At 37.2% G+C, this 21,217-nt stretch overlaps 1 protein-coding gene across 1 annotated transcript in view; it reads left to right on the top strand.

Annotated features, from left to right (window-relative positions):
* Positions 1 to 21,217, top strand: part of LOC128022380 (forkhead box protein P4) — a 118,332-nt gene that overhangs the window by 25,724 nt on the left and 71,391 nt on the right. The window contains exon 2 of the mRNA XM_052609876.1: positions 11,979 to 12,156. Coding sequence (XP_052465836.1) covers positions 11,989 to 12,156 — 168 coding nt within the window. The 5' untranslated portion in view covers positions 11,979 to 11,988. The remainder of the gene's footprint in view (positions 1 to 11,978; positions 12,157 to 21,217) is intronic.

The raw sequence follows: 21,217 nt of genomic DNA, 5'->3' as shown, positions 1-21,217 counted from the left end.
ACACCTTTGACTTTAACAAAAAAAAAAAAAAGAAAAGATTGAGTTTTGAATTTACTTTCTTATCCAGACTCACCATTTGAGAACCATTGCTCTAGACATAAGTCTTCAAACCCCAGTCTTGTATGCATCAGAATCATTATGAGACTTGGCCAAATTTGTCTTATCAAATGAAAAATTGCATCCAGAGTCTGTTTTCCAATGAAATGGCCAAATCTGAGGGGTTCTCTTGAGTCTTTCTCTTTTTTTTTCTCTCTCTCTCACTCTTCAAATGAATTTGAGGCTGAAAGGGATCTCCCTCTCTCTCTCTCTTTCTCTTTCTTTCATCTTCTGGCTGGAGGGCTGTATTAAAATTGGCACTTTGAATACCCACAGTCCTCCTTGTGACGTGTTAGAGTTATTGGCATGATGGACTTGGTTATGTTTAGGGTCTGGGAAGACAGTATGTACTTTCACATTGTGTCCAGGTTATTTATTTATTTATCTGTAATGGATTTTATATTTTCAGGTTATTGAAATGACATATTCAACTCTTATACTGTAAGTTGGAAAAATGTGCATGTTTTTTAAAACCCTGTGGAGCTATTTATACAAGTTCTGACACTTAATTAGACTTTCATGCTTCAACCTAATATACAGTAGTCAATTGATACATATCACATAATGTTTTTGACTTAAAACCTTTTCATTAGCATATATTTTAGGTTATCTGACAATATAGTGTGTGGCACAATTTTAATATTGTAGTTAGCAATTTTTTGAAAGTGAATGTTTTTTTTTTCATGTTATTGGAATCCTCCGTTCATCAATTTAACATTACATATATGTGTTCTGAATTTTTAGATTATAAAGTCTCATAATAGTCTTGTTCCAAACACAGCTTAGTGAACTTTAAACTAGGCTAGGAGCAACTTTAAACATCCTAGACAGAACTTTAAAACATGCATTCAAATACTTTAACCTTGAAATCTCCCCTCGCAAATGTGGCAGTACTCTTTTTTTCATCTTTTAAATGTTTGAGTGTTTGATAGTTTGAGGTCTATAGCAGAAACCACTCGGGAATTAATGTCATTCATATGCCCTGCGGAAATTACTTTTGAAATGCATATAATCTAAAACATGCAAATGAGGCTGACTTTATGCACCCTGTTTAATATGAATTATCATTTTCTGAATACCTATTATTACTGCGTACATTTCTCCAATTATATTGTTCTTTTTTTGTCTCTTCTGCGTTCTTGCACACACACGCGCGCTCACCTCCAAAAGTGTGTCACTAAAGGCATAGCGAGAGAGAGAGAGAGAGAGAGAGAGAGAGAGTTCCCTGGTGTAGAGTGTATATTTCTTCTGGAATGTTCTTCCAGTATTTTAATGACGTGTAATAAGCCTGATAATGACACACAGGCAGCTAGCTACTCTTGTTCCATAGAGAGGAACGGAAAATGAACAAGGTGAAAAGGCAACATGTCATGTACTGATTTTTAAAGTCATCCATGCTCAAATTGAATTGAGACACAAGCTGCTGTTTTCATAGTGAAAAAAAAAAACACTTCACGCTAGATATGAGGAAGTTAGTGAGAGCAAGCATAATTCATGAATATTGAATAAATGCAGTGAAAAATGAATGTAATATTAAAGCGAACTCTGCATGTTTAGTTTCTTCCCTGATTCTACACGCTTTCTGACACCTCATAACAATAACTACATTAAAGCAATTAATGTTCTTGTCTACGAAACTGGTGTATGTGCTCTCTTTTTTTCATTGGGGGGCTGAGACATTAATTGAAGGCATCCATTTCAAACGAATTACCTCTCTAATTTATTTATATTACATTATGAATTATTCTATTGATATTATTATGATTCAAATTAGTAATGCTTTTCCAACGTTCGTTCTAGTGATACCAATTTGCATTCAAGTCACTTTAACAAAGATTATCCTTTCTGTGCTAAATAATAAAACAGGCGTTTTTTAATGCAATCAGCACTGCTGAAGATGGAATTAATATTTTAGCTTTTACTCTTGGTGAGAACTTTATTAGGCAGTGTAACAACTACTGGAGAATATAATATTAAATTACTAGCAATTGATTGCTCTCAGTTACTGGTTATAAACTGTGGTGGTTTTCTCCTAGAAATAAAGGAACCAAAAAAAAAAAAAAGTGTGTTTGTGTGTACTGGTATTCACTGCATTATGGGGACAAAATATCCCCCCCAAGTATAGTAATACCATATTTTGACCTTGTGGGGACATTTTTTTTTAGTTCCCCATAAGGATACAAGCTTATAAATCATGCAGAATGAAGTGTTTCTAAAAATGTGTTAGGAGTAGGATAAGGAAAAAAAAACAGTTTGTACAGTAAAAAAAACTATACACCTATGGAATTTCCCCATAATGTTAGGAATACCTGTGTTTGTGAATGTGTGTGTGTGTGCTTGTTTGACTATACTTGTAAGGGCCAATTGTCCTTACTTATATAGTGAAATAATATGACAACCAACTAGTGAGGACATTTTATCCTCAATAGATAAAAAGGTGTATAACTTGGCCAAAACATGTTTTTATTTAAATCTAGTGTTTTGCAGATGTTTCTGTGAGGGGTAGGTTTAAGAGGTAGGGGATAAAAGTATCATTAACCTGACTGAAAATCAATGAAAGTCTATGCAATGTCCTCACTAATATAATGAAACAAACGTGTGTGTGCGTGTGTGTGTGTGTGTGTTTGAATATCTTTAGGCATGGAGCCATTTTGAAGATGGCGTTGAGTTATTGCTTATGAGATGCCTTGGACCAAGTTCAGAAGTACTAAAATCCAATTAATTTGAAAAATGGACATGCTATAATTTTTTCCACATGTCTCCTTCTAAAGTTTTTTTTATTTTTTATTATAGAGTTATACAATTGTATTTTATTATACCCACTCTGATCCAATCAATTAATTAACTTAGAAATCCAGAGTGCCATTCATGAAAGCAGATGTGTACAATTATATCATGTCCACTTTGAACTTATTAAGATATCACTTTGCCCCATCACCTCATTTAAAGTCTTTAGTTAGTTCCGTTTCTTCTTCTATATAATAAATTATTTTCATATTTATTTATTTTTTTGTCTGTAAAAGTCAAACCTATAATTCTAACCTATAATTGGATTTTAATAGTATGATAATAATGGAATGACCAACAAACCATCATCTGTTTTTGCTAAAACTAAAAGTTTTTACCATGTCATTTATGTTTTTATATTCATTGGAATTTTATTCCACTTTTCTCCTCCAGCTGGTCCCATGCTGTCAGGCATCTTTGCTTTGTTGAGTTGGCATGGACCAAAAACATGAACTGGCTTCACTCCAGATTTTCCTGTTCCCACTGTCTTTTTTTCTTTTTTTATCCAGATCAGCTGACTCTCAAACTCGGCCCCCATCTTCCCTCTCTCACTGTAATTAAAGTTGCTGTTCATGTTAAATACAATTTGAGCATTAGTGCCTCAAGCGGTCTTGAGACTCCCCTTGCCCCATCATTAGCCTCTTAAACCGTTATAGGACATGAGAAATGGCTTTATTCATCTAGATGATCACAGGATAACCACCGGCTATTAACACGACCCACAAGCCCTTGCTGACCTCCACCTTTAAAGAGCCACACACACACAATACATGATCCCTACAAAGATCTATCTATCTATCTATCTATCTATCTATCTATCTATCTATCTATCTATCTATCTATCTATCTATCCATCTATCCATCTATCCATCTATCCATCCATCCATCCATCCATCCATCCATCTATAAGCTAAAATAATCTCTCTGAAATTATTGGTGTATCTGTCTGTCTGTAGGTTGATGTCTAAGTGGATACATTTGTGTGCTTTCAATGTCTGGCAAATTGGCCATTTGTAAAATCCCCTCACCTATTCTAAATATTTGCTATGATCTGTGTTCATCTGATGGATAGGAGGCCTCATATAGAAATCTCCAGTCTCTTAAACATCAAGGGCAGACTGGAAAATCACTTACTTTGGGCCAAAAGGAAAAAAGGCTGATGGTGGTGTCAGGGGGAGTAAATGTTTGCCCCGGTCACACACACTCACACACAGGAGTGATCTCATCAGTCGGGAATGCTGGGGGTGTTTACCTATTGCAGCGAAACCTACCTGATTGAAGCTAATCTTTATGGGCTCGGCAAACAGGACTTTGCCTCTTTCTGCATCAGGTGTGCATCACATCAGATTGCCATATGGTACATTAGATATCACATGAACACATATCTTGCCTCCTCCACTCACGTTTTCTCAGATTGTCTCCTCTGTTTTATTTGGCCTCATTTTCATTCCCCCATGAGAATCTTTCTTACTTTTTTTTATTTTCATATCGGCATGTCCTTGATAATTGAATTGTCATTTAAGTGCCTCAGATTTTTATGACAGTTGGTGGGTAAGCAATTCCTTAATTGTCATCTGCCATAGTTTAGATTTAGGGAAAAAGGAAAACCTCAGTTGAAAAAAAATATAAAAAAACAAAACCAAGTTTGAAATTAGGACACCAACTCTGAAACCCGTTGAAAATGATCAGAAGATCAACGTTGTGTTATTAGCCTCATGAAAGCAGACCATTCCATTCATTCCATTTTCTTTTTCCACGCTCCCGTTTTCCCTGTGCCCCTTGTCTCAGCCCATGCAATAGGGAAATGAATAGGTTATTTTTGGACACTGGTGGTCCTAAGCTTTATTAATAGGAGAGAGAGGGAATTTGGATGTGATAGTAAAAGCAGTTGAGTCTTTAATAAACCAGCGCCCATTCCAAATGTTTACCTTCAGTGCTCTTTAAATCAGCATGGTGGAAAGGCACATGCACACAGATATATTCTTAGATGTTGAGGCCAAGAAATGAGCAGGTAAAATCCATCTCTCCTACTTACACTGGCTGGAACTGTTGGATGTGATCACAAGAGGAGGCTGTTGAGTTCGACTGGATCTGTAGCTTATCTTCTGTACATAGGCACCCCTTCTCTCAAGATCTGGGATTTGAAAAAAAAAAAAGGATGTTTACAAGGACTTAGTATATATGATTACCTGGTAGTTAGAAGAACTGTGCTTCATACAAGGAAATGTGCAGTACACTAATTACAGGGATCTAATTGGAGCAATTGAGGCAGCTGTAGAGTGAATTATTTAGGCCAAGGACAGTCCTTTACCTGGGATTGATTCCAGTTATCAAAGTTTAATCAGTTTAGATCTTTAGCATTAGGATAAAACAATTCATATTATTAAACTCACTCACATTTGTGTGTGTTTCCATTTGGTATGTGAACACATAGTCATAGTGCTTCAGTTGGATATAACATTGGTTCCTTTAAAAGCCAATATGGAAAAATCTTCCTTGACACTGCATATTGCTAGTCTTATTGGACAATTTGGTTTTGCATTTTATTGCAAGGAAAACTTTTGGCTTTATGAGTTTTTCTCAGCTGAATTTACAAAACCTCTTATTTTTCATCAAACACTTGACACATTTCATGACTATTTCGCATTTTGGCAAGTTGGTGACATGGATGCAGTAAAATCTTTAGTCCTTTTGTAGTGCTATTTTACCTTTTTTTTTTTCTCCTAAATATTACTATTTAGGTTTCATTCATTTGTATTTCAGTTTTAGTTGTGTATGTTTTTTTTAATTTCCAGTTGGTAATTTTGTTACTTCAACTTAAAATTATTTCAGTTAATTGCTATAGCAACATTTTTTTTTGTCTAATCTATATATATAGATTAGACAATATATATATATATATATATATATATATTTTAACTCTTGTTAGGTATGCATCTCAATGCCTTTTTTTATTATAAATTGTAGGTTTTCATTTAGATAACGCTGTGAAATTTGCACGAAATTGTAACATTTTGCCACGAGGCTGGCTTGTTTTCATATACTGCCCATTTTCATGACCCAGTCAATTCCTGATGGATAAAATAGTAATAGTAAAAATAATAATAAAAATAATTTAAGTTAAAAAAAGAACAAATAAATAAATGTCAACCATGTTTTTTCTCATGGAAAATCCTGCTTCACTTTAAAATGTCACAGTACGTCAGTAGAAAGGGTTGCGGTTGGCATTTTATGATGAATTTAAAGGCCTGGGGTGAGTGAGTGTACAAGTGGGTGGCAACGTGAAGGGATTCTGTCATAATGCCAAGTGGAGCAGTGTGCCACTTCCACGGATGGAAACCGCTCTGGAGTGGAGTGGAGAACAGCTTCGCTCATAAAAAGGGAACTCATAAGTGCTCAGCTAAGCAGTCTTCAAACAAGGGTCTCTTCTTTACTGTCAGGATATTCCAGTGCGCCTTGCCCCCCGGGAGGAGCGGGTAGATGATCCCTTTGAAGTGGCCTGTGCTGGACCAAGGTTAAAAATGCTAAGAGACACCCAGCAATTCAGACTTTGCTTTATTATCAGGAACACTTATTTGTTTCAGACCCTTTCTTGTGGTGATTTACTTTAGATACCCTGTTCATTAAATCTCGCTCTCTCTCTTACACTCTCTCACAGCTCTGGGTTTTCCTGCTATCAGTCTTCATGGTAGACAGTGACAGACTTTCCCTGGGCTTGGCCTTTTAGTTGACGCAGTCATACCTGGCCCCCTCCCTCTCACCAACACCGCCACCACCACCAACCATACGTCTAGGGAAGAGAAATGTGGAGGAAGAACCGCAAGCTGTGTGTTCTAACCACTCGGACACACACACACACACACAAACACACCTGCCCTCTGCCCCGTGGGCTAGCAGTTGGAGTTGCAAACACAAATACACCCTATCCTTCCGTAGACCACGTTCCTGCGCGTTCCCAGTGTTCCTCCAGACCTCTTGTGTCCTGAGAGCATTTCTTCCTGATTAGGCAAATAAGTAAACAACATTAAGTGTGTTTGCTTTTGTTCTGCCTTTTTTTTTTAACCTTTTTTTGTAAAAGTATCTTTGTTTCTAAACGTCACTCCTTACTTTTACATCGCTGTGTAAAAGCTGTGCAACTGCCTATTATTGATTTGAAACACTAGGAAAAACTCATTCCTCACAGGAGACATGACTCACTTAATTTCAGTAAAGTCAGACATTAGCTATTCGCTAAGCTAACAGAGAGACACTCTGATACTGTAAATGTAAAAAAATAAAATAATAATTGTATATTTTTTTCTATTTTTATATATTTAAATAGACACTTCTCAGTATTGAATAAAATTTGTTTAGTTGCATTTATAATAAAAAAAAAATTCTCCTCATTCACCATGTTGATTTTCTTTTCACTGAGCTTTACTAAAGCAACTTATTCTATTCTATTCTATTCTATTCTATTCTATTCTATTCTATTCTATACATTTATTTTATTCCCTTGAATGCATTTCTAGCACCATGCTTAACTGTTTAAGCTACAGTAGAATATAGTTGTGCAGTATAGGCCAAAATTAGGTATATTATAATACACCATAATTAAAAACAGCCTTGTGTTGAAAGTGCACCGAAATTTTTTCCCTTTATAGACAGCTCACTAGGTTTTGAAACACATCAAGTAAGTAACGTGTGCTCATGACTTAATGTTGCTCAATCAGATTTATTGACAAACAGGTTGGCACGCTCTTCGGGACTGTTGTTTCTGTAGCCTGAGGGAGAAGACGTGAGATGTGCTGGCACAACTCTGGCTGTCTCCACTAATCATGTTGGCTCCTTCTTTGTTTTATTAATAAGAGCATTCCTGCAAGCTGATGCAAGGCTCTAGAAACAGCCTTTGTGAGACTTATATAAATAGACCTGTATAAGGCTTAACATGATAAAGAGTTATTAATCTGGTAAGCTGCTGAAAAGAAAAAAAAAATACAGAGAAGGATGTCTGTGTGTGCTAGTGTGTGCATAACGTGCAGAAAAAGCTGTTCCACAGGTGCAAAGGAAGACAAAAAAAAAAAATGAACACTGAAAAAAATGTGAAACGGTTCCTCATATGCCTTGAAAAGTTCCTATATAAAGAAGAGGACAGGAAAGATGGAGTAAATGAATGAGTTAGTGATAAAAAAGTGGGAAAGGATTGGCAGAATAAAGCAGTATTCCATTTTTATAAATATTGTCAAAGTTGTCAACTTGTATTAGGCCAGTTTTATTTTCCTTTTAGATCTGGCTAATGTTCTTTGTAGTTAAATGGAGCTCTGGTGTGCAGGAGAGCTAAAGTTGCAATTTAGACCAGTCTGACGACATTGCCAAGTGAGTTACAGCTTGAATCCTTACATTATTTGAACCATTGCTCCTTGAACCAAACTTTTTAATGTGAAGGAAATCCTTTAGCTGGTTTAATGTTTAATTTTTAATGTCAAATTTAATTTCAGGTATCATAGTCAATTATCCGTTATAGAGCATTCAATATCGTAGAGGCCAGTAAGTGAGCTTTTATGTGAAGGATTTAAAATATACTAATTGTCAACTGAAATAATAAAGACTGATTTGATTAGCTGGCACTGTACATACATACCATCTGAACATGACACTGGCCGACTACCATCTTCATCCTGGTGTAGTGATCCAGGCTGGAAGTGCTGAATACTTGGGGCATTAGTGGGTCTTGTGTTTAGGAGTTGGACTGGAACGACGAGTCCAATCTGCAGTCTGGAGCTGCAGATGTGCTGATCTGGGATCAGCCGGCTGGATCTGACAGTCTTAGTCCTCTTCAAAGCTCTTGGAACATCGACTCGAACATGAAAGACTGTAAAAGCTGGTACTCGGGTTTAGAGGTACATTCACTTCCACTTCATGAATCTGTACTTCAGGCCTGCCATCATTCGAACATTTACAGATTCTTTCCCCTGCAGAAGTATTTATATATATTGTTTGATTGTTGGAAATCTATCATAGTTTGAATCGCACCATTTTTTTTATATTTAATGAATTAATAATGATTACCGATTAAAAATTCATGTACATTTTTTATTGTACCTTTCACCTCTGACCCTGTTGAAGTACTGGAAGCTTTTAGTCCCTGTTGGGCTTACTATATTTTGAGAAGGTTTAGAAAATGACAGCCCACCTGTATGAGATTTACCCATGAGACCTCCGCCCCTTGGCCTACCTGGCTCAGATGGCGTCTTTTAAACCCTGCTCTCTCTGAATCCTCTGTTCCCGTGCCAGCCACCGAATCTGACCCTGAGTGCAGGAATGGAACTGCAGCCGCCTGGTGGGTAGACAGAGAGAGAAAGGAGGGAAAGGGGAATCTTTGCTTCAGGGAGGATGAGATTTAGTCATGAATGAGATAAACTGTGGCTTGTTTCACCATCTCTTCATTTCCTGACCTTGTTTGTTTTTGCGTTACTTCCTTTTTAATATGCATAAGAAAAAAATGACGAGAACTTCAAAGCTTTCCGTTTTTTACTGCTAATATGCACTTCTGGAGCCGAATCAGAATTCAAGGACATGTTTATCCCTGTGTTGCTGTCTTACCTTAACAACACTCAGCATCAGCAATATAAACAGCTTTTAACAGGCAGTCACATAAGTTCCCATGATCCCTTGTTGCAGCCTCAGTACTTGCAGAAACAGGATAGAGAATGAATCACCACCCCCTCCACCCTTTCTATCTGCTGATATTAGAACATAAACGCATTGCACTACAACACACTGGTCCTGGAATTTGTGCTTTATCTGTTGCAAGCTGAATTTTTATTTTTTTGTGTGTGTGTGTGTGTGTGTGTGTTTGTCCCTGAAGCAAAGGCAAGTTTGGTCCCATTTCCCCTCCGTCCCAATTAAAAGGCAAACCTTGCCTTCCCCCAAATGCACATTTTTATCTCTTCGATCTGAAGAACAACGCCCACCCTTTCTGTATCCCTCACTTCCCCTTAGAAGAAAAATGCATCTTCCTCAGTTCTCACAGGTCAGGGTTCAGCTAGAGGGGCTTCGGGGGCTAAACAAGATGCGGCATGCCTCAACATTGGCAGCTTAGATGAGCTTGCCAAAAACAATTACAAAAAGCTGCAAACTTCTGTCTCACAGTCATAATCAGAGGTTCCCTGCGCAGATTTATTGGGTTGCTTTATTTACGACCTTCCATTATAGCAGCAATATACACCCATTACGGGATATGACAAGGCTTCATGCTTGCTTACACCCCAGGCTGGTTAATATGGCAGTGATACACTCGCTCAGCTCCTCCAAGCTCTCCCATGCAGCTCCAATGGTGTAGGCAACAAGTTTTATGTATCTCAAACAATTTGAGACTCTTGCATATGATCAAAAAGAAGGTGAAGAGTTTTTGGGGTGTTCCCTACGTGTCACATCTGAGTGATATAGATGGTCTGGGTGGATGTAAATTAACCGCACATGGTTTACAGTTCCTTACGGGTCCACAGGCAATAAAACTACCCACATCTTTGGTTTGCATCCCCCATGATACAAGACATGCCTGCATCCTCTTCAGTCATACGAGTTTCACTTGACTGCCTCAGTTGACAGCTTTGGATGAAGTATATAACTCCTCAACCAGGTGCATTAAAGTGATTCCTGCTGTGAACTTATTGGAGCCATAAAAGCACCCTTGAGTTTCCAAAACGTCCTGACATAGATCTGGGTGTAAAAGCAGGTAAAGAGACTTCTTTATCTCTGTCGCAGCAGTCTTCAGCTGTTGTTGTGGCGAGCTTTACTGCACGACACGTACTACTTGTGTAGATAGTTCCATTCCCACAATGCAATCAAAATCTGCTCGATGTTGCTGATCCTTGTTTTTAAACAAATATCTTATGGCTTTCGTAAGCATGCCAGTGACAAATAAGTGTATTAAACTTTAAGCGAGTTCTTAGAAATGTACGCTGTGTGTCCGTGTAGGTATTACATGTTTATGAAAAACATTTATACTATTTTCAAAAAAAGGTTTAATTAAGTTCATTTCACGTGGTATAACCAGAAATATTTTCAATATGATTTCCAAAGTCAAGCACACGCACACACACACACACACACACACACACACACACACACACACACACATACACACACACACCAATTAATTCATTTTCACAAACCATTAAATAAATATCCTTTTAAAAGTTGTATCATATGATATTATACGGTCTGAACTACCCTTGCCAAACTATTTAATATATCACTATTTAATTTTCTTTTCAAGAATGTCATTCTTATATTGGCTTTTTTCTTTTTTTATTAATAAAAATATTAATTTATTAGTTATATTAAATCATACATGAAAGAGGTGTATTCAAGTAATTTTATGTGAGAATTGCATGCTTAATGTATTTTTTTTTAAAATAAAAATTACATTAAAATAGTCATTCTTTTAATAGCGGAGGACTCATTTGAAGGCTTATTTCTTTCTTCTTAGACTCTCTTCACCTCTTAAAGCGGTAAATGCATTCCTGTTCTGTTGGAAGTTGCTTGTGTTTTTTTACTGCTGATAATAAGGTGCACGGAACGTTGGTGTTTCTTTTGAGCCCAGGTTTTCTAATTAAAAGGGCTTTTTTGTCACTCTGGTGGATGCATCAACACTTTCTGTCAAAGACATATGTCCTTCGCTCAGAGTTGATGCACTGTATTGCAACCTTTGGTAAAGGGAAAAGCACGCCAGTCTTTCATGGGACAATGCCATTTTGGTTCGACACAAGTATCTCTTCAGGCAGACCTTCGTTGTGCCTTCCTCCGCGTTTGTGTCCTTGACTGCCATTGGCTGTTCAAAGGCTCAGGTGGTTCTTTACGTATATCCAAATGGATGTATGGAGCACCGCTTGTTTACTATGTTTTTATCAAGGTTAGCAGCTGTGTCACTGTATTTCTACAGCAGATAAACACTTTTGATGGGGCTGATTGTGAACCCGTGCTGTTGTTTAGTGTGTATATTTGCTTTTGTGATAAAATGCATTGCCTACTTAGATTGTAAAACTCTTCCAACAATGCTTGATGGTCATTCAATATTGTTTTTTTTCTTTTTTTTTTACCCCCCTACCAAGGTGCCACGTGATGATGGTAGAATCAGCAACTGAGACCATTCGAACAACACCCTCCAATCAAAATGGAGTCAGCAGCCTAAGCAGCCAATCAGACGGCGGAGGAAGAGAGGGTGGGTCCAACGGTGACACCACTGGGGAGATCAGTCCGGTGGATTTACTGCATCTTCAACAGCAGCAGGTGTGTGTGTGAGTGTGTGTATGTCTATGTGCAAGAGACACTAAGTCCTTTAGCCTGACTTTAAGGAAGTGTGTTTAGCTGTTAGTTGTTTCTTGTGCAATTCCCATGTCTTGCACAATCTATAAACAACCAACTATATGAAGCAAACTGCGTCACATTGGTTTCAGCATCTCACAGAGTTTATTTTTGTGGTGTATAGTATTACAGCTCGTCATTTTTTAGTCATTCAATGGGAACAATATAAAAATGAAAGGGATGGTTCGCCCCAACATGGAAATTTTGAAAATTACTTGTTTGCATTGTGTTGTTCCAAACCTCAATGACTTTTGTTCTTGGAACACAGAAGGTGATTTAAATATATATTAGTGCTGTCATTCGAAAAAAAGAACAAAAACGAATTAATCGCACATTTTTCGGAAATTAATCATGATTAATCGCGATTAATCGCACCTAACAGATTTTAAATATACTTTTATATTGCGATAATTTTAAATTCAATCTTCAAATTAATGTACAAACAATGTAAAGACAGTATCTTTTTTAATATTTGTTTAGTGGCATCTTTTTTTATGACTGAAGGCCAATATCAATGATACCAATACTGATTTATCTTTACCCCCCCCCCCCCAACCCCCCAATATTACACAATTGACTGTAGCCATTCAGCATTAGAGTATAATTGAGAGCTATCAATTTTAACATTTATTAGACTTAAAAAAAATAACTTCTAATTTAAGTTAACTTCTTCACAACAATCTTCAAATAAACCCATTATACAAAATGTCATACAGTATTTAGCTGTGCCCTTCAGCAGAAATATACAGTCATTGAAATGGAAGTTATCAAACGCTAAATTCTAAATTAAATATAGATGAATCCTTAAAGTGTTAAAAGTTATTTTTTCCTCTTTTTTTTTTTCTTTGTCCTTTGATCAATAGACATCACAGCAGCTGGTTAATAGGTTGTTTTGGCTGCTAGTTCTTTAAGAGCTGCCACTGCTGAACGTAACGCAAATCTAACACACATCTCTTTTTACCTTTTCTGACCCACTTAAAGTCTCTTTTAATGAGCTAACAAGTTAAATCGGGTGTCTTAGATGAATGAGACAGTGCTTGGCTGCTCCAGGACAGTTTGAAAACCATTTCAGAGACATGTTCTTAAATGTGACTCATATAAAATATATTGCATGCATGCACAGTTTTAAGGAAGCTTTAATCGCCTTTTTGGTAAATTCATGACTTAATTGACCATGACATTGCATGCACATCGTTTATTTTGCACTCTGATATAAAAGGATACAGGCTACAGCATGCACCTGTGGCTTCGTGCATGCAATAGAAAAGCATGTGCTGCGAGCACAGTACACAGTTTCCACACTCTTTTGACTCGCACCTGCCGCTGAAGTGAAGTGCGACTGAATAAATTCACTTCTTGTCAAGAGAAAAAGTGATAGAAGCAGCAATTGTGAATGGGGTGGCCAGCTCTACATTAATTGCGTTAAATATTTTGTATGCACTAAACTGAAAAAAAATGTATCGCCTGTGTTAACGCTTTATAAATGTATTTTATTTTTTACATATATTAATTGCAAATATCACAAATAATTTTCATAAAAATGTTTTAGATGGTTTTTTATTATATTATTACAATTATATTAATTTGTTATATTACAATTACAATAATTCATCAAAGGTGATTATACAGATTATACACTGGAGGAGTTTTCAAGTGATTATATATAGGAATAATATGTTTCATGTAAAAAATTGTTTTTTTATTTATTTATAAAAAATAATGCTTTATTTAGTGCATCTCTATGTATATAATTAAAACAGAATGAGGCCTGAGGTTATAAAGCACTGAACAAGCACTCTGAATGTATCACAAAAGTAGTTCATACAACTCAGTACGTACAAATCCGACTAATTCAAAGATTTGTTTGAAATATATAAATGGGTGTTGATGGCGCATTGTATAAGACACACGCCTTTGGTGTGAGAGACCCTGGTTCGGATCCACTGTGAGACACCAATGTGTCCATGAGCAAGACACTTAACCCCTAGTTGCTCCAGAGGCGTGCGACCTCTGACATACATAGCAATTGTAAGTCGCTTTGGATAAAAAGCGTCAGATAAATTAATAATGTAACATAAATGCGTATTTGCATGATGCTGACTGCAAACAAGAAAGTATTATAATGTTTGTCTTTCTTATTACTAATAATATAAAAGCAATTGTTAAAATGCTTTCTGTATTCATTATATAATTATAATTTATAATTCCTTTGTTTAACCGTTCAATCGGATTATTAGACAGACTTCTATCGTATTAGGGCAGAACTGTTAACAACGACAGCGAACAAGAGGGAGAATGTGAGCACTGTGTCACAAAAAAAAATAAAAGTCCGTCAAAATAAAAGTCTCGAACACATTGGCCAAGCAGAAAAACTGGACGATGTGTCGGTCGACCACTAGTCATATGATACAGTAGCTTCGTGTGAGAAACAGTATACAAGTCTGAAAACTTGACCGAATCATTCTTTTGAGTCCTTTGAATCTTTTCAGTGAATGGATTAATTCAGTTCACAAATGAATATGCTCATGAATCACACAAATCCAATTCTCTACTGAATAAATTATTATCTATTTGTAGTAGCCTCACTGAAAACTATTATATAGCTTCAGAAGGCTTGAAATATAGGGCCACACTGATAGTAATTTAATGTTTTTTGTGTCTTGTTATAATGCTTGAAGGTTTCAGTCCTTATTTATTGTCATTACATACAAAAGAGCAAAAAACAGTCTTTTGTGTTCAAGGAAAGAAAGTAAGTTGTACAAGATTGGAATGACATGAGCCAGTGATTTCTTTTTTGGGTGAACTAATCTCTTAACCAAATCTAGTCCTCAGGCTTCATATTTCCATGTGGTTTTCCAGAAATGCACTTGGCGATTTCACTCACTCCTAACGCTAGTTCCTGTAGATGATGCAGACTTCACTGAATTCCTCACACTTTTGGTTCAGTCCTAGCAGCAGTCTCAGCCTAAATTGAGTCACAATAATCCTCTAAGCGACTGTTTTATGCAGTGACACGTCAGCGTGCAGAGGCTTGTGCTGTTTTTGCTCTTTGGCCTATGCGTCAGTGTCTTCCATATCCAGTTTGTCAGTTGGAATTTCCTCACTTCCCGGACTCTCTTGGCAGAAATATTTTTTTTCTGTTCACACTCTTCCTTAAATGCATTACAGATGCAGAGGGTAACAGGACCCCTCAACCTTGTTATCAATGACACAGACTGGACTGCACGCCTGTTAACAGGTCCTAGTATGTAACATTGATTAACTATTACTAAAAGAATGTGGGACCTCTCCCAGCTGATATGTGTAAATATGAATGCTTTAGACACTAATGTTCTCTGATTGTTATTTTCAATAATCCTCTGGTGCTGGTGTCCACTATAATGTAGAGATATTCTAAAAGCCATTCTTAACCATTCAAATGTGTTGTTATCTAAACCACAGTGGGGGATCATCTTTGACCCTTACCCAAAATTCTATAGCACTATTCTTTTTATACAGTAATTTAGTTTTTTTTTTTTTTTTTTACATTTTATTTATGAAAACATAAATTCAATGAAAGTGAAGCACTGGGTACCTCTGGAATATAATTACCTATATCTTTTATTGTTAAAGGAAAGTAAAAAAAAAAAAAATATATATATATATATATATATATATTTATTTATTTATTGTTTATTAATTTATATGTATATACTATTATATAATAATAATAATAATAATATATATAGTCATATAAAATATACAGTAAAATATTATAAAGTGCAATATTGTATTTTATATGTTACTAAATTTGTTATATTACATTGTATTTTATAAAATTATTAATTATTAATTGTCATTAAAAAAATCTTATAAATGTTATAAATCTTAATTAAAAAAGGTTAAGGGCTTATGTATCATAATATATATATATATATATATATATATATATATATATATATATATCGATGACAATGAGAAAGAAAAATTTTGCCCATCAAACTATTTTTTTGTGCTTCCTACAGACCATATGATTCCTGTAGTTTCATAAGCGTATATAAAAATAGTGCCTTAGCAATCTGACCACTGGAGTTGCTTAAAAATGACCACAAGTAACCAATGAAGTGAGTTGTTTGGAGAAAAGAGAGCACTTGAGCAGAACAGGAAGAGAAAAGGGAAGAACTTGTCAAATAACAATTACTTTGCATGTTTTTTTTTCTCTGTCACTTGAAATTTTAGTGAAGGTAATGAATGTCAATGTCTGCACTACTTGGCCGCATCCTCTGTGAGTGTGTGTGTGTGTGTGTGTGTGTGTGTGTGTGTGTGTGTAGACTCACGCTGAGCATCCATGGCCTCACCACACACAAGAAGGCCTTTCTTCCCAGCTCTGCAGTCTGGTGTTGGCGCACCTGTATATGGTCATGTGAGCCAAAGCCTTTAATTAGAGATAGAAATGCCCAGTTCCTTCTGCTCTAAACTATTTCCAATGACAAACATGTATGGCCGCCTTGGCCTCAATGCCACACTCTGTCTCTTTCCTTCCTCTCTGTCCCTCTTTATTTTACTTTTCCACTTTTTTTGAGTACCCATACTTTTGGTCTTTGGTGGCAGCAGTAGCTTCTTGTAAATGTTATGTCCAAAACATTTTACAACATGGTTTTCATAATTCATATGTCTACTAGAAGCTGACAGTGTAACTATAACTCTATATGATAATTATGCCAATAGTTTGCTGGCTTTTCTTTTTAGGTTAGTAAAAAAAAAGCTTTTGTCTAGCTGTAAACTTCTGTTTAGCTGTATTTATTTAAGAGGCTCTTAGTCATAGTGCCTTTTTCTCATAATTGCAACTTTATTTCTTGTAATTTGCAACTATATCTCACAACTGTGACATAAAAAAATCTCACAAAATTACAATTGCTATTTTATATTTAACAATTATAATTATAAGTCACATTTTTGAGCAATAAAGTTCCATTGTGAGATGTTAGTTAAAAAATTGACTTCATATTTGTTTTAGCAGGAGTTTTGGCATGTCTAAACAGAAGCATGTTATTCCACCTGTGAGTTGTTCTCTAAGTTGCATTTTTGTTTTTCATGAGTTCTATCATTGTCATAAATTCTGACTAGGACAGTTCTAAAGTTTCAATTCTTGTACACTTGCAAAATTTGCCATGCAGAGACCTTAATGTTTAATGGTATCAATGTTGTAGCCACGTTCTTCAAGGATATTTTATTTGGTAACTTGCCTATAAATGTGTGTGTACATGCCCGTGCTAGCATTTATTTGTAGGTGTATCTTATTTCTCCATGGCGTTGAGCCTTAAGGAGTGAGGCTCCACAGACCTGCTCATCTTCCAGTAGCAGTTTTATACATTTACTTTGGTGTTATTCGAGTCATACTACAGACCGATGTTCATCTGAAAACGTCCCCAGGCGGTCTATTTGATCTCCTGTCACTATTTAATATGGCAAATTTACTATTGCTTAAATGTTTTATTCACTTTCCAGCCTCTATAGTCACTTTATTTGAAACCAGCATCCAAATGCAATCAATGGGCTTTGTGACTTGGCTTTTGGAATGAATGAATGAATTTATTCATTTTTTTGGGCCACTGAGATGTTCCAAATATTCTTCTATTTTCTTCACTCCTCCTCTTTTTTTTCTTCTTCAAACGAGATATAAGTTTTGTGCCAGTAACTGTCTGCAATGTGCCCTCTGATATGGGTGGCACTGCCATAGAAATCCGCCTCTTTTATTCCATCTCAGATGGCCATTGTTCATAAGAATCTGATGAATGAATTAGTTCACCATCAATTTCCCTCATTTGATTATAAATGAATGGAGAGTTTGGCCTTGAAGCCAAATGACTTTAATGATGAAGGCTCTGAAAATGGCAAAGCAAGCAATAAAGTGTTATCATGGCAGAGCCTCCTAAAAAGTCATTTATCAAGTTTTAATGTCTTGCTCCGCTATCCTCATCTCAGACAGTGTTTTTTTTCTTCTTTTTAATGGAGCGGGTCACTATGAAGCCCTGCAGAGATGGAGGAAAGGATTGAAAGAGATTATGGGTTGTTTCAGGAAGCCTTTCAGAAGCCCCTTTCATGGAAATGCTGAGGAGATACCTCAACATATTGATAAATATTAAGCTTTAAGTTAAGTCATACTCTTTGTTGTCATCATACACAAGGTTGTTGCATGAACTGTGCTTTCCAATACCAGTTTTATAAAAAAAATCCATAAAACGAAAAACAAAAAAACACTTAACCTAAGTTTGCTGTTGATTCTGTTTACTGTCTAGTCTAGTTTCTTCCTCTAAATCTTTCACCTGGAAGAAGCACAGTGCAGCAATACTGGTTAAACACCCTGCCAAGAAGCGTTGGAGCAGAAAAACAGTCCCAGCTCCCTCTTTGCAGGCCCACGTTGTCAGAGCACAAAGCACTCTCTCCCTGGGCCCCTCGGGAGCCTGGGAGAAATCACAGGCATCTACAGACGTCAAAGACTCAACAGTCTTTACCAAACAAACAGAAGCCCTGCAGAGTGATGGAGAATGCGAGCAGAGGGAGGGTGAGATGGCAGAGGGGCAAAAGAGAGCACCAGGATGGGTTTGAGTCAGAGGAACGGAGGCAGGCATCTCAGGAGAGGAGGGTGGGTACGGACCGATACAAGGTAGCAGAGTCAGAGAGGGCAAGAGAAAAGAGTCGAGAGCGATGGGGGAAAGTGGGGCTGAAATGGATGGAGAGAGGGAACCAGGGGAGGGAGGGGGAGGGGGGATGGGGGGAGAAAGTGCAATGCTGAGATGTGTCAAGAAAGGGCGCCTGGGCCCCCCTGAGGAATGTTCCTTGTCTGCTTCATAACCCCAAGACCAGCAAACACTTTGCTTTGTAGAATAATAGGAAGACAGGAGAGTTAGAGAAAAAAAAACAAAAGTGCACACAAGTGGAGTCCTTATTGAATTTCATCCTCTTGTTGCACAAAGCCAGGAATCCAACCAAGGTTTTTCTGTTTTTCAATCCCTCGAGTGTTCTTCACTTCAAATGGTACCGCTCCACAGTATATCTACAGCTACTGCGGCTTGGGCAGAGGAAAACGGCCCTGACAGACCCCTCTACTGCTCCTTGCTTTCTGTAATAGGGAGGTCTTATCTCTCTCTCGCTCTCTTTAGGGATACTGTAGACCTGTGGTTTCGCTTCAAATCGACCGTTTAGTTAGGATGTGCCCCAAATGGTGCGTAGCTCTCTTGAAGCACCATGTCGCCTATCATTTAGTATCAAGAGAACCAATTTCCTGTAAAGTTTTTCCTAGTTCTTCTTCATATAACTCGCCCTGCAATTTGAGTGATGACAGTGATGTTGATGTAAGCAATTGGATATATGGTTTTTACTGTACCTGGTTTACGATAAAAATAGACGAAACATTAATAATTGACTATACATTTCTAAAGGTCATGGAGCTCATTGAGAAAACACTTGTATGATCGAATTTGGTCATGAATCACTGCATTTTGTCCTAATTCAAAAGTGTGGGATAAAGTCATGTTCGATATTAAAATGTGATGTATACATTTGTATTTTTATGTTTTCTTAAAGTTTTGTAAACATTTTGTTTAATCTCTATAGAGATTGCATACCGTTTGCTGTTGTAGGAAAGCCTTTCTTTTTGAGTCTCTAGCCAAGTTTTACACTAAATGCGGCCTGTCAGGATGATGGGCCGCTTGGAGACACGATGCTCCGGATCTTCTTTCAGATCAGTTTTAACCACTTCTGAGTTTTGGGTTAAACTCCCGGGAGGAGTACGAAGATGAGAAACTGCTTCCCTAATTAGTGGAGTGTTGAGAAAGAGTAATGCAGAATGGAAATGTGAAACACACTAGAGCAAGAGAGACAGAGAAACTGATAGCCAGTCTCCTCCTCGAGGCACAGACAAACCCTGACAGCTTAACACTGGTTATAGTTTGGAACTGATGCATGTAGAGACCACATCGCACCTGTAAATTATTGTTATATTTATATATAGGTGCTATATTAGGATCTCAAGGTAGTTTTTCCTATGTCTCATGTCCTTGGTCTTTGTCATTAGAAACACTTGACGGTTTGTTTCATAACCCACCCCACTTTTTTATTTTATTACAACTCACAATTACTTATGTCCATGTGCGTGCGATGTGCTTTGTTTTCTCTGGCACTGTCCGCCATTAGGAGGCCATAATGGACTCTGCAAATTGGTTGTAATGATAGCTTTAATTAAACTGTTCACAGCGCAGATGGAAAGAGCAGATAAAGGCATATAGATCTTAGAGGTCTGGACAGATAGGCCATATTGAGTTGGCTGTCCTGATGTGCAGATCATAAGTACCTGTAAGGCAGTCTAGATGCTCTAATTGGGTTTCTGCATGTGAAAAGCTAAGCATGGTGAGATAAGAAATTTGGACGGTTTGACAGTCAGGGTGTTTGGCCTCTCTCCCGTCTCATTAACATCAGGAATGGTCTTCTGTTCAGCAGTTGGTGGATGGTAATGGTCGTATCACATCCTCTGTGTGAAATGAAGCTCATTTGACCAATTGCAGCCCATCGTGTCAGCGGTCTCAAGGCCTCGTGGCCACTAGCACGAACAGAGCCGCTCTTTCTCATCTTCCCTTCAAGCAGCTTAAGTCTAATGAACAAAAACGGAGGGAGAGACTTAAATACAGGGATCATATCCCATTAAGACAAGGATGCTAGGTGATGGGGGCCAGGCCAGAAGCCAGCTTAATAACATCCAGTAAATCGAACATTGTCAGCCCATTGAAAGGTGTTATCGCTTAAAAGCATTCCGCACTTTTAATTGTGGCCTGTCTCATTGTATGGAGGTCAGTGAAGAAGAAAGGTCAAGCTGGGTCACGAAACGCTGGTGGTGACTGAGGTGCAAGGGGCGAGGGGTTTTAGGGGGAGTGTTAAGGGAGGGCAGTTGCCTAGCATCTGTGGATAACCTCAATAGATGCCGAAGCAATACAAAAAAGACCCTCCGGCT

This window comes from Carassius gibelio, chromosome A11 (genome assembly GCF_023724105.1).
Source record: "Carassius gibelio isolate Cgi1373 ecotype wild population from Czech Republic chromosome A11, carGib1.2-hapl.c, whole genome shotgun sequence".
In the NCBI taxonomy this organism is placed as follows: domain Eukaryota; kingdom Metazoa; phylum Chordata; class Actinopteri; order Cypriniformes; family Cyprinidae; genus Carassius; species Carassius gibelio.
This window is presented reverse-complemented; position numbering and strand designations above follow the sequence as displayed.